General features: G+C 31.8%; 3 protein-coding genes across 3 annotated transcripts; 1 reads left to right on the top strand and 2 right to left on the bottom strand.

Moving 5' to 3' along the window:
* Window positions 1-807: 807 nt before the first annotated feature.
* Window positions 808-4,828, top strand: LOC112751857 (protein REVEILLE 6). Its single transcript, XM_025801142.3, has 8 exons — window positions 808-1,464; window positions 2,393-2,450; window positions 2,857-2,980; window positions 3,088-3,255; window positions 3,418-3,519; window positions 3,822-3,931; window positions 4,057-4,116; window positions 4,361-4,828. The coding sequence occupies exons 1-8, from the start codon at window positions 1,229-1,231 to the stop codon at window positions 4,457-4,459; spliced, it is 957 nt and encodes a 318-aa protein (XP_025656927.1). The 5' UTR covers window positions 808-1,228; the 3' UTR covers window positions 4,460-4,828.
* Window positions 4,829-10,622: 5,794 nt separating this feature from the next.
* LOC112749435 (putative F-box protein At5g55150) lies at window positions 10,623-11,858 on the bottom strand. The gene has a single exon (XM_025797685.1). The coding sequence runs from the start codon at window positions 11,856-11,858 to the stop codon at window positions 10,623-10,625; it is 1,236 nt and encodes a 411-aa protein (XP_025653470.1).
* Window positions 11,859-13,581: 1,723 nt separating this feature from the next.
* LOC112751856 (heat shock protein 83) lies at window positions 13,582-16,846 on the bottom strand. Its single transcript, XM_025801141.3, has 3 exons — window positions 16,134-16,846; window positions 15,750-16,030; window positions 13,582-15,276 (listed from the first exon to the last, which is right to left on the bottom strand). The coding sequence occupies exons 1-3, from the start codon at window positions 16,411-16,413 to the stop codon at window positions 13,774-13,776; spliced, it is 2,064 nt and encodes a 687-aa protein (XP_025656926.1). The 5' UTR covers window positions 16,414-16,846; the 3' UTR covers window positions 13,582-13,773.
* Window positions 16,847-17,321: the final 475 nt, after the last annotated feature.

Genomic DNA, 17,321 nt, shown 5'->3' with positions numbered 1-17,321 from the left:
ATGAAAAAATATAGGAATAAAATTAAAATCAAATAAGATAAGTTAACTAATTTTGGCAATGCTCTCATCGCTCACATAGTCACATAGCCACAAGCCCACAACCTCTCCATGGACCCAAAAATATAAATAAAGGAAATTCTTAATAACACAAACAAATAGGATTACCCAATTGATTATTATGAGTAGGGGTGAGCATGAATCGGTTTGGTTTGATTTGGGTTTGTGTTTTTTTGTATATGTATTCGAACCAAACCAAACCGGTTAAGAACGGATTGGTTCGGTTCGGATAATGGAGTACTCGATAACTTTGAAATTTATAAAAAAAAACTAATTTTTTATCTAAAAAATTCAACAAGTACAACAAATATGTAAAATCAATAGAAATAATCCAAATATGTTAACAACCAAATACATTAAAAACTAAACTCATTAAAATCTAAACATATTAATAGTGAATAATCGTTGTCTAATGAAAAAGTCATATATATATATTTTATTTTTTTATTTAATTAATACATGATCGGATTTGCGGGTTGGTTCGGATTCCACACCCCTAAAATTGATATCCGAACCAATTACTAATAAAGGTTATCGGTTTGGTTCGGATTGGACCCAATTACCGTTGGTTCCAGAACCAATTTAATTGGTTCGATTTGGATTCGAACGAATAATCGCGTACCCACTACTCATGTTCACCCCTAATTATGAGTTTCAAAGGACTAATACCTAAAAAAAGGTTTTATGTTGAAAAATCAACACTCAAAAAATAGTTTTATAAAATCTTAAATTCTCCCATGTCCCATCATCATAGTTAATTTTTGTAGTAATATTTTTCTCAAAATTTTGTTCCCTTGGTACTTAAACAACTTATAGAAGATTCTTATTAGTAAAATATACGATAAAGTGTCATCCAATAAAATATTACAACTTACAACCGTGTTCTGAATTGAAATTTGATAATAACAAAAGTTTTATAGTAATACATTTTTTTTTATTTTTAATATCCTTGTATGTTGTGTCTTAAATTTGAAATGACTAGGAAAAATAAAAAATCGATTTATCCACAATTTAGTTTTTTTAATTTTTAATTTTTCAAAAACAAGCCACAACCTTTAACCTAATAAGACAAGTTGTAATTCGCCGCAGCTATTAGAAATTAGAATTTAGAACTGCGAATTTCTCTCCAAAAATATTGTGATTCGTGAAATCCAATTCCAATTCCAATTCGATGGTATCCAAAAACCCGAACCCGCCGGAGGGCTTCTATTTGGACCCTACCGGTGCCGCTCTTCCCGGCCTCGCCCCCTTCGCCTCCGTCACTGCCGCCGCCACCGCCACCGCTGTATCCGCCCCTAACTCCGCGGAGGACGCCGCAAAGAAAATCCGAAAGCCATACACTATCACTAAGTCCAGGGAGAATTGGACTGAACCCGAACACGACAAGTTCCTCGAAGCTCTTCAACTGTAAGTAAAGTTTCCTTTTTTTTTCCCCTTTGTTTTTTGTTGCTATTTTTAGCTTTATTTTGTTCTCTTGATTTTGATTCTGAAAAAATGTAATCGATGAATTTGACTGTTTTTAGGTGAGAGTATGAGACATTGGTTAGTTCTAGTGTGGTGTGTAAAATTCATGTGAATATTTTGTTTGCTAAGGTGTAGACTTTAGGGTTTTTAGGTTGGGGGAAATTTTAGGGTTGGTTTGATTAGTGGGTGAACTGAAAATGTTGGAAAATGAACAAATGGAGTAGGGTGAAGTTTGATTTTTGAGCTGAGTTAGGATATTGGGTTCATCAAATTTGTGCCTCTGTTCTTTTGAGCTGTGCTTAAGCTTTTCCACTAGCTACACTTAAGCATTTTGGGTTGTTGACTTGGTTACTTCTTTTTGGTGTTCAATTCTTTGATGCCTTTCATTTTACGTGGTTGTATTAACTGTTTTGAAGTGTAAGAAAAAAATTACTAGGAGTAGGATAAGAATTTCCCGTTAAGAAAAGAGACGGGAAACAAAGGAATGAGTATACCAAGTTACAAAGTTGCCAAAAAATTGCTAAGCAGATGCATAGTCACTTTGCATAGCAGTTATTGGACTTTCGTAGAAACATCTATTAGCAAGTAAAGAGAACGAAGTAGCTAATTCTTTCCAGTGGCAAGTTTAGTGACACCACATAACCTTAAAAATATGGACATTCTTCTCCAATTATTATATCTTTTGATATTTGAAATTTTATATTGCTTGCAATGTATTGGTAGAAGTAGAAAGCTTCATTAATTGCTTGCCTTACATGAAAAATATTGTGTTTCAAGTTAAATCATAGTGAGTTTCTTCGTTTGCTTTCTCAAGCTTGGTGTCATTGTCTTGCAGTGTCCTGATATTTTGATCTTTTCTTTCTGCATCCAGGTTTGATCGTGACTGGAAAAAGATTGGAGCATTTGTTGGATCAAAGACAGTTATACAGGTTATTCCAAACTAAAGGAAAACAAAAAACTTGTCTTCTTCAGAAATGTTTGTCTTAAATATTTCATGTTTCTGAGTCTAGGTTTTGCATTCAAATGAGTAACTTGTTAACATGAAAAATGTATATTGGAAGAAGCTTCTCATAATATCTTGGAATGTGGTTAGTTGGTTACAGAAACATCAATACATTGGCGGAAGAAAACTTTTTTTTATGTAACTTAGAAGAAACATCTTTTCTGGGGAAATATATTTGATCGTATTTCATGCCGTTTGCTGGTTGAGTGTCAACAGCTTAACCAGTGGGAAACATTTGTATGCATGTACTGTAGATGTTTATGAGTTGTTGAGGCTTGTTCATTGTTATATGGATAATTTAATTCAAAACGTAATGTCTGTTGACTTTGTAGATTCGTAGTCATGCACAGAAATACTTCATAAAAGTTCAGAAGAGTGGGACAAGTGAGCATCTTCCTCCACCCAGGCCGAAAAGAAAAGCTGCGCATCCTTATCCTCAAAAGGCTTCCAAAAATGGTCATCATCATTCACTATATGTTTGTTTGTGTGTATGCTGTGTTTGTGCCGTAAACTCATAATTTAATGCTATATTATATTTAATAATCTGTAATTGTTTAATGCAGCTCCTTTACTCTCACAGCTATCAGAATCTTTTCAATCTTCATCTGCTTTACTTGAGTCCGGATATGTCCTGAAACATGACCCCTCCACAATGCTTAAAACTCCTATTATGAACACTGTGGTGCCTTCATGGTCAAACTCCACCTTGCAAACCACTAATTTACTGCATGGTATTAAATACTACAGTTTTTTGTATATAAATTTTTGTTTATATATTCTTTGACAAAATTTTCTGAAAATTTTGTTTATAAACCATGATACTCATTATCAGGGGGAAAAAACAGAGAGACAGTAACAATATTTTGTTTTCCCCTATCAAACTTGTTTTGCAGTACCAAAAGTGAACGACCCTTCTGGTAGCAGTGAGAGTACCCCCAGAGTGCAGCCAGGTGATGAATCCAATGGACAGGGGAATAGTAGCTTTCCACTAAGAGGTAATGTTTTTTGGTTTTAGTTTACAATTATCAAGGCTTTAAAAATATAGTTTGTATTGATGGAGGCAGATAATGTTATGTTTAAGCGTATATGTAAGTTCCACTTTGCTCAACATGCAAGATCCTATTTGAAAATTTATGTGCTCTTGTTCCATGATTAACTCTCTCTCTCTCTCTCTCTCTCTCTCTCTCTCTCATCCAAGTTTGTCTTTTGTTGTACGGTTACTCTTTTATTTTATGCTGTCTACATTCTATATAGATTAACTGCCATTATAATGAATTTCCGCACTCTTCTAATGCAGTGCTTCCCGATTTCACTCAAGTATACAGCTTCATTGGCAGTGTATTTGATCCAAATACAACTGATCATTTGCACAAACTGAAAAACATGGACCGTATAGATGTTGAGACGGTATGTTTATGTTCTCTACTTCTCTCAGTCTAGTCTATCCTATTCTGCTCGGCAACTGTATAAATGAATTTATGATTTAACAGTTCTGACAAATCTATTCTTTCTATGACCTTGGCTCTATTTAGGTCCTGTTGTTGATGAGAAATCTCTCTGTCAATTTAACTAGCCCAGATTTTGAGGACCATGTAAGTATTCATGCTACTGAATCTCTGGCTTGCCATATCTTTGAAAAATAAAATGATTACATGTCTTTACTGGACCTGTAATAAGGATATATGTCATCAAATGAAACAAGAGATATAGTTGGAGAAAAGAAAAGTCTAGATGAAATTAGTTGAATTGAGAAATAGTTATTAATAATTGAAAATAGTTTAACATGTTTGTTGGTCAGCTTCCTTACAACTGCGCATGTTGTTGTAATTCATGCAGAGGAAGGTTCTTTCAACATACGAGGTTGAACTTGATACAGATGACTACATCAATGCAGATATACTTCAGGATGATCAGTTGAAGAGTGCTGCTACCTAGATTGGTGTTGGAAAGGGAAAACACCTCATCGGAGGTTCACAATTTTGCATGATTATGCAAGATTCCTTGGAAAGGAAACAAGCTGAAAGGCACAAGTCACAGCCTAGTATAATGTCCTACTGTGATTTGTAATTGCTATCTGCACAGCATCTTGGCTAAGCAAAGCCTTAGTTTCCTTCATTCATTGTGGTGTTCTTTGTATATATCAATTACCATTACAATGTTGTAAAAGGGAAATAATAATGAGTGTATAGTTTTCCTAGTTTTGTGTAGGGTCTGTACACTTGTACAGTACTTAAGATGTATGTATGTATTATATTATGATTAACCAAACATCAAATATCTACTTGCAAGGTTTAATTTGATGTATTTTGTTTCCTCGATTACTTTCTTTATCTATTTGATTGTCATCACTAAAATGTAGAACCACATAAGTGATATGTTTGCAGTTTGCACACCATAAGACCCTTTGAATCTCAAAAGGGTTTCATCCTACTGAACCATTTTTGTCAGTCTCGCGCCATATCTACCGACGAATCACTTCTTCCTCTTATTTATAATACTTGTATTTAGTTAAAGAGTGTTCTAATAATTTACTATGTATTTTCTACAAATTTTTTAATATAATATCATTAACTAGTATTTTTAAAACATTTGTTAGCAAGACTTGATAATTTAATTAATACCTATAAAAAAACAACAAAGTCTTGTCCCATTAGATGGGATCGACTATATGGATCAAACCATAGTTATAAAAATTAAATTGGGCCGGTTGATTTGACAAAAAATTTGGTAAATCATACCTTAAGCTGGTTTGGTTTACTTTTTGGACCATTCAAGAAAAAGAACCGGTGTGAACTAATAAGAATCGGTCAAAATCAGTGAGAACCGGTGTAAACCAGTCTAACTGAACTGGTCTGTTTTGAAAATTTTCCAAAATGCTGAAGCAAAGGTTCGGACCAGCATTCTCCCTTTGCCACTCAACCATCATGCTTCTTGTTATTATATAAGACAAATAGTAATTATATAGTATACATTCAATTACATAATTTTATAGATATTTAATTTAATTTAATTTTGTATTATCTATTTTTTGAATTAATTATATTTTAATTATGTGCCATTATTAATATAAATATATATTTCACTAAAAATTTATTAATTTGCTTGGATCGATTTCAATGCTATTATTGTAATTAAGGTTATTTGTTTTGATACTAGTGTTAAAATCTACTGATATTATAATTAGATGATAGGCTTTGTGAATTAATTGTTACTTTTATTGTGTCAAATTAAGATATTATTGTAGTATTAGTGACAAATTTTATATTTTTTTATTAGTTATTTTTAGAATTTAAGATTTAATTTTTCATAAAATATTAGTGAAGATATGTATTTCAAATTTTAATTTTAAGTTTTTTGTTATTTTATATTTTTATTTACGTCATACCGGGTTTACCGGTTCAACTAGTGATTTATCGGTTGAACTAATAAACCAATAAACCAGTAGCTTGACCGATTCGATCACCGGTTCGATCCTGACAACTATGGATCAAACGACGCCATTGAGCTCTATCATATATCATGCCTATAGAGAGACCATTTACATGTAGATCTCGATTGACAACCTCATATATGATCTTCCTAGATCTTCCTTTACTTTTCACCCCTTGTCCATCTTCCATCTCATCCACTCTCTTGACTGGGTGCTCTGTGCGTCTTCTTCTCACATGTTCAAACCATCTGAGATGCGATTATACAATCTTTTTCACAATAGATACTACTCCAACTCTCTCTCTCATATATTCGTTCTTTATTCTATTTAATCGTGTATGACCACTCATTCATCTCATCATCTTCATCTCTGTCACACTTAACTTATGCTCGTGCTCCCCTTTGACTGCCCAACACTCTACACCATAAAGTATAGTCGGTCTGATAGCAGTGCATTAGAATTTACCTTTAAGTTTTAAAAACACTTTTTGTGTGACATATAAAATCAGACGCACTCCCCATTTTGACTAACCTGCTTAGATCTTATGATTTACATCATGTTCAATCTCTCAATTATCCTGTATGATGTACTCAAGATATTTAAAACTTTTATCTTTTCGTAGGATGTTTTCTCCAATCTTCACCTCTGTATTAGAGTTTTTCCTTCGACGGTCGAACTTACATTCAGTATATTCCATATTGCTACGGTTTATGCGCAAACCATACACTTTTAGAGCTTCTCTCCATAAATCCAACTTCTTATTTAGGTATTCCCTTTACTCTCTCATAAGGACGATATCATAAGCAAAAAGCATACACCATGGCACAGGCTCTTTAATATGCTCTGTGAATACTTACAAGACTAATGTAAAAAGGTATGAATTTAAGGATGATCCTTGGTGTAATCCTATACCAATAAGAAACTCTTCTGCCAAATCAGCTTGAGTTTTCACACTAGTTGTAGCCCCAGCATACATGTTTTTAATTGTACGAATATATGCGACCCTTACTCTCTTCCTTCCCAAAACCTTCCATAAGACCTCCCTTGGCATCTTATTGTAAGCTTTTTTTAAATCAATAAACACTATAGGTAGATCTCTTTTATTACTACGATACTTCTCTATCATCTTTCTTAACAGGTATATAGCTTCAGTGGTGCGTGAATCTTTCTGGCATAAAATCAAATTGATTCTCTGTTATTTGTGTTACTTGTATTAGCCTCCTTTCTATCACCCTTTCGCATAACTTTATGGCATGACTCACGAGTTTGATCCCTTTATATATAGATCCTTATTCTTTAATTAATACCTATATATAAAATTAATTGTTTGGAAATTCAAATAAAATTGATTTTCCAACTTCTTTCATAGGCTTCACTAATACAATAATATTAATTAGGTTATATTTACACAAAAATAATTATTTATCAGCTATCATATATAGAAATATGTATTTGATATCTTATAAAAAAAATTAATATACTATTATTATTATAAATAAGTTTGAATATTTATCTATTAATATTATAGCTTTGATTATTTTACTAGGTTAAGTTTGATTATTCTAGTGACATTATTTAATTAAAAAAATGTGTCAATTAATATACATAAAAATATATAATCGCTAATTTAGTGATTATATTTTGGTATACACATAATATTTTTTAAATAATAATTACATAATCTAAAGTCTTAACTATTCATTTGCGTATAAATGTTTTAAACACGTCTAATTAATTTATACTTAAATTTTGTATTTTTATCTATGCATTAACAATTTTTATTCACTTCAAGTGCATGTAAAATATCTTAGTGCTATTGTTAGGGAGTACAAAATATTACTCTCAAGAGCCTTTTTGTTTGTTTTTTGGTCTTGATGATAACTTTTGTGTCACATAACACATGGTGGTCTAGATTCTGTCGATGCACGTGTTATTAAACTATTTTTTTTATCTTAGTCTATTCGTAACAATAAAGAAGTTTTACAATTTATAATTTCAGTCCAATAGAGTATATAAAAATTCAGTTTTAATTTTAATTTTTATCATTTTATCTTATCTTTATATTATTTTTTATCTTATCTTTGTTTTTATTTTTTGTAGATAATATTCTATAGATATTTAGTTTTACTTTTATAATTCAATCAATTAAAAAATACATAACAAAATGTTCTTTATTTTTATGTACTCTTTGTATACTCTTTCAGTTTTATTATATATGAATGCCATAAGTTAGCTAATCGGCCTATTAGAGATAAAAGTCGTTGGTCACATCCTTATTTACATTTTTAGATTTTTTTTACCGAGCATGGACGGGTAGTGTAAGAAAGGCGCTCCCGGTGAAAGATCATGCTACGCCATCGTTCCCGTATATGAATAGAGATAATTCATAATTTGTATAAATGACATAGGTGTATTATTATAAAAAAAATTATCATTAAAATAATATTAATTTAATTTTTATTATTAAATTAATTTAATTTTTAAAAATTAAATATTTTTATAAACGATCTCTCTAATATAATTTAATTTTATACAATAATATTAATTTTAATTTTAATAAGAAACTAGTAATTTAAAATTATTTATTTTAAATAAGTACATTATTTTTCTAAAAATAAGTCATTTGAATTAGTACTCAAAAAGAGTACATACAAAATATATTGAATTAAATTGATTTAAATTTTAAAAAAAATAAATTATAAACTAAAAGTATAATATAGTCTATTTGCAAATTCTGTCGCAATCGGATTTATAACACAAAGGAACTTACTATTCATGAATTGGAGGTAATTAATATTCTTATATATTTTTTTTTCTTCTCTTTTTCTCAATCAGCAAAACTTTTTCAAATTTTTTATTTTTATTAAAGTTTTTCTTTTGTTTTTTTCCAACTAAATTTTGAAACATTTAATGTAGTGTACTGTTACAAATAACAACAACATTTTTCTTTGTCTGTTGAAAATGAAAACTTGAGCTAGGGTGTTCTCGTGCAACACCTTAGACCTAATTATAAAGCATTATTATTAAAAATTGAAAATAAGAGAAAGGAAGAAAATATATAGTTGCAGATAACATTAAATGATGAAATGATAGAAGATAAAACAACATTTAATGTCAACATGGTGGATATCTTAGACATTTTTATAATGATCATTAATAAAAAATAAAACTTTTTATTTTATTTTTCTGCCTTGTGTAATTTTTAAACATTAATATTATTATACAAAATTCTTGAAAAATTACCTCCATTATCAAAGTATATTTTACTGAAGTTAAGCAAACTCTTATTAGATTAAAGAGAAGAGGTGAAAAATAATTCTCATTCATCATCTATCATGTACAGTTTAGATATATATACATGTAATGAAGAGAAGGAAAGAAAAAGGCAACTAACTACCAAATTACCAATAGAGTATAACTAATTAAGGTTAAAAAATGTTGTTGGTTACCTATACTTTTTCACTAATTAATTGATAGATTAAGTCAAGCATGTAAGATAACAAGTCTCGCCTGAATTAGATTGTATCAAACCTACATGTTACAACAACAACTAAACCACTTCACATGAGTAGCATTATCATTGTCATGGTTAACTACCTAAGGTAAATTACCATTCTTTGATGATATTATGTTGATAAAATTCATTTAAAATAAAAATATGTTGAGATTTTAGCTGTTACATTTAAAAATAGTAGCTAGAGAATTTGTATTTAAGTAAAATAATAGTTTAGAATCATTTTAAATTACATTAGATCAATTAAAAGAAAATAAATATCAGACATAGTTAATTTTATACGATAAATTTGATTCCAAAAAACTTAAAATACTTTAAATTAATTTATTAAAAATATAAAAAATCTAATCCAATTAAAATTATCTTATGTTTTATTTTATCTTATGAGTAGATTACTTTAGTTTTATTTTATTTTAAATTTCAATTTTTGGTGAAAAAATTTAAATTAAATTCACGAGAAACAACTATCTATTCACTATCCATCTATTTATAATTTATAATCTATCACGAACTACATTATATATTTATTCTACTGTATTATTTCTTTTAAACGATTATTTACATCATGCAAAACCCTATTTAAAAATTTGTGTGCTCATATTCCTTAATTCTCCATTATCGTTATAAATAAAGTTTTAAACATTGCTATTTATAATATATTATTTGTATATATAGTAGTAATTTCTTGAATTTTTTCAATAATTTGATTAATTTATATGTGAATCTATTGTGTTATTATTAGTGATTTCAATTCCCAAAATTTACCATGGACTTCACTAATAAAATAGTATGAATTATATTAGGTATACACAAATTTTATAAACCGCCGTCACGGAGAGAAATATGCATTTGATATCTGACCAAAAAAAATTTTAATATTTTATTATAAATAAATTTAAATATTCATCTATAAATAAATTTGAATAATATTCATCCAAATAGCAGTACTGAATAATAACAAAATGGAGATAAACACGAACAAACACTTTGCAAATAATCTTTTTTAAAAAAAAAAAAAGCCAATGAGTTATAGTTCAAATGGCATAGTTTTTCCATACTCAATTAAGAGGTTGCGGGTTCGAGTCTCCTGTCTTTCCAAATGGCATAGTTTCCTATTTTTGGTAAAAAAAAATCTTTAAAAAAAAAAAAAAAAACTAAAGTAATGAGCTAGAATAACACCAGACAGGAGAACACATGAACTTTACATCGGATAATAGTCTTTGACAACTTCCATCGTCCAAGTCGAAGATGCCAATATTTTGATGTTCGGCACAGTTCCATGTTTTCCAATCTAGTAGGTTTTCATCAGTAAAGTAGATTTGATTTCCTTTGGTTTGAATACTCGCAGGCAGCATTTGAACAGAAGAGTTGAGTCCAATGATCACTACGCAATTTTTCAAACTATCTAGTCTGCACCATTCTTTTGCATTCTTCTTCAATTCATAGATATCAAATTTGTAAATACGAGGAACTCCACGATGAAAGGTAGAATGTCTCACCAACATCAATAAACTTCCATTAGCACACCCAACCAAATATTTAAGCTGCAAAGGACCCCGCGCAGCATCATCGTAGGGAGGTTTGGCTTCATGAATACCACCTACAGGCCCTGACTTTGTGTTTGTATCAAATTCGTATAGCTGGCCACGTTCTTCCACTGCATATATCTTCTCTCCAAAAAATATGACATCATGAAACAATGGTTTTCTAGTTGAAAGATCTAACCATCTCTTATCATTTGGTTTGTAAAAGGCTAACGTAAGACGAGGTCCATATATAGCCACTGCCATAAAATCTTCATTGTCATTACTAGGACATGAATTTATAATAACCTTCCAAACATGGGAACAATTTACGAAACCGCTCGATTCCTGCGGCCCGTAATCATCCATATGGACATCACCGAAATCCCGAATAGTATATTCAAAGCCACGATTGTTAGGATTGTAGTCAATTATATCCGGAAAAGTTGATATTGGAGGAAGATCTAAACGGACCTTTGTAAATGCATCTAACATATACATCGAACCTTGGTATATATCTAGGACGATCAACCATCCACCAAAAGAACCACGGATCAATTTGGTCTGCATCTCTGGTAGCTTGAGATGGTGGATCTTGTCTTCATCAAGAGACTGAATATCAAGTGGTACTTCATCAGCAATAGGTTGCCTGGAATGGTAGCCTGCCTCCTCTTCCTCAGAAAAATAATCACTGAAAGATTCAGGTACCAGCAGCCACAAAATCTTGCTGGAGATCTCTGGAAGTTTCAAGCTCCATTGCTTGCAAACTAAACGTAGTTGGATGAAATCATCGTATGAATAGAAGTGCTTTGAAATTTCCTGCAAGATGTCATGGTGAATGTTTGCCCATCCATCAATGTCACCCATATCTAAGACTCAAGCTATGTTATTCTCAGATATCAAGAGAGACGCAAACTGCACAGAAGCCTTAGACTTGGATTGATAAAAAAAAAATACTTGGACGCTTAACATTATATATAGAGAGAGTCTATCTCTGTTTGGTTTTTTATTTTTATTTTGTTGTGATTTTGATACATATTTCTGCTTCTTTTTTGTTTTGGGTAGATTCTGCTCCGTTTTATTTGACTTTAAATTTTAAATTTTATTGAAAATTTAAAATTAAATTGAGGAGGATAACTAGTCTTTCTTCAGAACACTATAATGTCAAATATGACTAATTGACTTTGGAATCTATCTATCTAATACAGTAATACCTCACATGGTCATATTGGAAATTTGGGATCTGTATCATTATTTATTGTTCAGAATTTTTATTTAACTTTTAGGGTAACAAAATTAATTGTAGTTAATTTTATTTATTTTGTATAAAATATTTTATATAAAATTTTTTAATTGAATGTAAATTTCATAGCATAAATCTAATCCATGTAATTATTTTAATACACCAACCATTATATCTACATGGAGTCAATGGTAAATCGAATTTAATTAGTTCGATAATACTAGTCTATGAAAAAAATTGCATTTCATAAAGTTTAAAAATATTTATTATGTGATAGGTTAGTAACGAGTACATTACAAACTTTTATAGTACTCATAGTAACAATATTTAATTTAATAATTGTTATTAAAATTTTAGTTGTACTCGTTACAAAATAAATAATTCCAATATATATATATATATAATGAATTGACCAATTTAAAAATAAGACAATCTAATAATATTAAAAGCCATTTAATTTAAAAACGTAATTTAAAAAATAAATCCTTCACATACTTACATAATTATGAATTTATAATATGATAAATAATTCTCAAAAAATTATTCTAAGATTTAACTTCTAGACACCGAATTATTTATTTAAATAATTTAATTTTTATCTAACCTAATATAATAAAATATGTTTAAACCTCCTCCTCCTCCTTATTATTATTATTATTATTATTATTATTATTATTCGAATTGGTTTAATTCAAATCATCATGTAATTCGAACCAACTTACTTCGAATTACAGAGAACGCCGTCTTCTTGAGTAATTCGAACTCACTTAGTTCGAATAATGCTCAATTGTAGTTCGAACCATATAAATTCGAATTACATCCATCACGTGTTCCATCATAATTCGAACTCCATTGGTTCAAATTACATATTTTTCTAATTCGAACCAAACTGGTTCGAATTATATAATAATATATTTTGGCTGATTCGTAAATTAATTTTAAGTTTAGCTGATTCATGTAATTTCTTCCCTCCCTTGATTTAATTGTGTTTTTTACCCTTTTTTTTATATGACCTATTTTTATTTTTTCAACTTAGCTTCTGTTACCTCCGAATCATTGTATGCATGACGTGAGAGGCCCTTTACCCCTCATTCTTAAAAGTTTGCCTTTCCAAATTAGAGGCAGTGAAAACTAAATGGTACATTCAATTGTGCTTACAAATTAGTACCTAAATTTTATCTAATTTAATTTTTGTAATAAGCTTTTATTTTAAAAAAATATTTATTTTTATATTTTTTAAATTAAATATTAATTTTTAATTTTTTTTAATAAGTAGATACTACTTTTTATACTTTTCCTTTTAAATACCATAACATTCACCAAACTAAATACTGATGTACAATAATATTTATTCCGAAGGAAAAACCGCTTTTTCTGTTTTTCATTGATGTATATTATATTAATTTGACAAAATAGCAGACTCCATGGGAACACATTTTCACATCACAAGATTACAACACAAACACAGGAACAAAACATAATTTGACCGACTAAGACTCCAATACCCATTATCAACCTAACTCACAGACCCTTTAGCACTTAATCGACTTCTTCCATCTTACTTTCCTCGGCACCATCCTCTTCCAGTGCTGGGATGTCAGCATCGTCCCCACCAGTTTCATCCTCATCGATGCTCAAACCCAGCTTCAACATCCTGTGGATTCTTGCAGCAAAGGTGTTTGGATCATCAAGGCTGAAACCAGAAGTCAAAAGAGCGGTCTCAAAGAGAAGCAGCACAAGATCCTTTACTGACTTGTCATTCTTGTCAGCTTCTGCCCTCTTCCTCAGTTCTTCCATAATGCCATTGTCAGGGTTGATCTCCATAGTCTTCTTGCTAGACATGTAGCCAGCCATGCTGTTATCTCTCAAGGCCTGAGCCTTCATAATCCTCTCCATGTTTGCAGTCCAACCATACTCACCAGTAACCAAACAGCAAGGTGAATCAACAATCCTGTCAGAAACCACAACCTTCTCAACTTTGTCTCCCAATATATCCTTGATAACTTTGCAGAGGTCCTCAAATGACTTCTTCTTTTCTTCCTTCTTCTTTTTCTCTTCCTCTGTCTCATCATCCAACTTCAATCCCTCCTTTGTAGCTGAAACCAGTTTCTTGCCTTCATACTCCTTTAATTGTCCAACAGCGTATTCATCAAGGAAGGGTGAGTTCTCCACTGCTTTCTTGCTTTCTCCAGTGATGTAGTAAATGTCCTTCTGGCCCTCCTTCATTCTAGTAACATAGTCCTTCAAACTTGTCATCTCATCTCCACTCTTTGTAGAGTGATATCTGAGCAAATCAGCCAATTTGGCTCTGTTTTGACTATCCTCGTGGATACCCAACTTGAGATTCTTGGAGAAAGCCTCATAGAATTTGTTGTAATCATCCTTATTCTCAGCAATCTCATTGAACATCTCAATGCACTTCTTCACAATGTTCTTCCTGATCACCTTCAAGATCTTGTTCTGCTGCAACGTCTCACGAGAGATGTTGAGTGGCAAGTCATCGGAGTCGACAACACCCTTAACAAAGCTAAGGTACTCTGGAATGATCTCCTCGCAGTTGTCCATGATGAACACCCTTCTGACATAAAGCTTGATGTTGTTTGGCTTCTTCCTTGTGTCAAACAGATCAAAGGGTGCTCTCTTGGGGACAAAGAGAATGGCCTTAAATTCAAGCTGGCCTTCGACTGAGAAATGCTTCACTGCTAAGTGGTCTTCCCAATCATTGGTGAGGCTCTTGTAGAAGGATGCATATTCCTCCTTGGTTATCTCTTCCGGCTTGCGCAACCAGATTGGTTTCTGCTTGTTGATGAGTTGCCATTCGTGAGAAACCTCCTTGATCTTTTTCTTCTTCTTGGAGTCCTTTTCCTTCTCTTCATCAACTTCCTCAACATCGCCTTCCTCCTCTTTCTTGGGTTCATCGTCCTCATCATCACTGATCTCTTTCTCGGTCGTCTTCTCAGTCCAAAGATAAATGGGATAACTAATGAATTCGGAGTGCTTCTTCACAAGATCCTTAATCCTCCTCTCCTCCAAGTACTCCAGCTGTTAAAACCAAAGACAATACCAATCACTCAGCCATCATCTCCGTTGCAAGCTCAAATTAAAGCAACTTTCAATTAAAAGATTCCTGAAACATTTTAAATGTTCCCCTAAAGTTTAAAAACTAAGCACGCACTTAATGAATCAAATTGATGTGCATAATAATGTGTTTCTAAATAAATTCATACAGAAATTATGTTGTTCCTTACGCTCCTAAGATTCCAATTTCGACGTGTTCATAATTATCCATTATTATTTTTTGTGTTCTTCGAACTCATTGAACTTCATATCAAATATTACTATTGGTGAATTATATAACACGTCAAATAACCTATTAACCCAAACATATCCATATCATATAGATAAAAACACCAATCAAAGAATACAACCATATCCAATACAGAAGAAAACGACAGCAAAAATATCAAACTTCTGAGCAAATAGAAATCAAAATGGGGCTGAGGTGTCTATATTACCTGATCCTCCTTGAGGAAGAGGGTGATTTTGGTTCCTCTTCCGAGTTGCTCCCCACTGGTATCCCTGGTCACAGTGAATGAGCCACCAGCCTGGGATTCCCAAATGTACTGCTCATCATCGTTATGCTTAGTGGTCACAATCACCTTCTCGGCAACCAAGTATGCAGAGTAGAACCCAACACCGAATTGTCCAATCATGCTGACGTCAGCACCCGCCTGCAGAGCCTCCATGAACTCCTTCGTCCCAGACCTCGCTATTGTTCCCAAATTATTCACCAAATCTACACACACACACACACACACACGAACAAATCAGTAATCAAACTCAAAGAAACAGCACCTGACTGAATTCAGAACAAAATTGGAAAGTGCATTTTACGGTACCTGCTTTGGTCATTCCAATTCCGCTATCGATGATTGAGAGAGTCTTGTTGGCCTTGTCGGGGACGAGACGAATGAAGAGCTCCGGCTGAGCATCGAGCTTGCTCTTATCGGTTAAGCTCTCGAATCGGATCTTATCCAATGCGTCGGAAGCGTTGCTGATGAGTTCGCGAAGGAAGATCTCCTTGTTGGAGTAGAAAGTGTTGATGATGAGGCTCAGCAATTGGTTGATCTCCGCTTGGAATGCGAATGTCTCAGCGTCTGCCATCTGTACATCCGCCATTGTTAACGAGCTCGAATGAAATTGGCAAATTGCAGGGAAAGATAGAGCGCGAAGCGTGGAGAGAATGAGAATAGCGAAGCGCAGAGAAGATTGGTTGTTGTTTTGCGTGTTCGGCGAATAAGGAAGAAGAGGGAAGGGGTTATTATAGTAGCAGAGAGGTTCTGGATTATTCTACTTCTCTCCGGAACGAGAGAGAGAGATCCTCGTTTTTTACTTTATTTTATTTTCTTAAACGTTTTCTTTCAAATAGCGCGGGTTGGTTTCGTCGGGGGACAAAAACGGTGTCGTTTGTGACGTGGATGCCGTTGCCGTTGGTTAAAGTGGGGATCGGAAATTTCGCGCGAATGGGGTTCGCGAACTTTCTATAAACTTACTCTCGAGTCTCGAATGTTCTTTGTTTTCACAAAGTTGACTAGACCGCTAAATAAAATCTCTACTCTTGTGTGGATAGAAAGGACTAAGAAGTAAATTGGATTAATTTTTTTATATTTTTAAGAAATTAATTTAAATTATTTTAAGTTTTTTGGAATCAAATTTATCATATAAAATTAATTATTTCTGATTTTACTCTTTTATTTTCTTTAAATTGATCTCATGTAATTTAAAATGATTCCAAACTATTATTTTAATTAAATACCAGTTCTCTTTTATTTTTTAAATGCTTTTGCATGAAATCCAAAATTATAAATTACTAATTTTAAATGTAAGAGCTAAATCTCAACATATTTTTATTTTAAAACATTTTTATTAATATAATATCACCAAAAAATTATAATATACTATCTATGTAAAATGATTTAGTATTGGTGTCTAAAAAAGAGGTCTAATTTATAAAAAAAATATATATTTAATTTAAATACAATTTCTCTTACATATTTTTGTACGAAATTTATGGTAGATTCACAATA

Source organism: Arachis hypogaea, chromosome 15 (assembly GCF_003086295.3).
Source record: "Arachis hypogaea cultivar Tifrunner chromosome 15, arahy.Tifrunner.gnm2.J5K5, whole genome shotgun sequence".
NCBI classification, from domain to species: Eukaryota; Viridiplantae; Streptophyta; class Magnoliopsida; order Fabales; family Fabaceae; genus Arachis; species Arachis hypogaea.
The sequence above is the reverse complement of the archived record's forward strand: the minus strand, read 5'-3'. Positions and strand labels throughout refer to the sequence as shown.

Bases quoted from the DNA above. Each gene is read 5' to 3' on its own strand.
- LOC112751857 (XM_025801142.3), top strand. From the start codon at position 1,229: ATGGTATCCAAAAACCCGAACCCGCCGGAGGGCTTCTATTTGGACCCT. The intron at 2,981-3,087 runs GTCATCATCATT...TGTTTAATGCAG, and splicing joins TCAAAAGGCTTCCAAAAATG to CTCCTTTACTCTCACAGCTA. The intron at 4,117-4,360 runs GTAAGTATTCAT...TAATTCATGCAG, and splicing joins GCCCAGATTTTGAGGACCAT to AGGAAGGTTCTTTCAACATA.
- LOC112749435 (XM_025797685.1), bottom strand. From the start codon at position 11,858: ATGGGTGACATTGATGGATGGGCAAACATTCACCATGACATCTTGCAG.
- LOC112751856 (XM_025801141.3), bottom strand. From the start codon at position 16,413: ATGGCGGATGTACAGATGGCAGACGCTGAGACATTCGCATTCCAAGCG. The intron at 16,031-16,133 runs GTACCGTAAAAT...GTGTGTGTGTAG, and splicing joins AATTGGAATGACCAAAGCAG to ATTTGGTGAATAATTTGGGA. The intron at 15,277-15,749 runs GTAATATAGACA...TGGTTTTAACAG, and splicing joins TCTTCCTCAAGGAGGATCAG to CTGGAGTACTTGGAGGAGAG.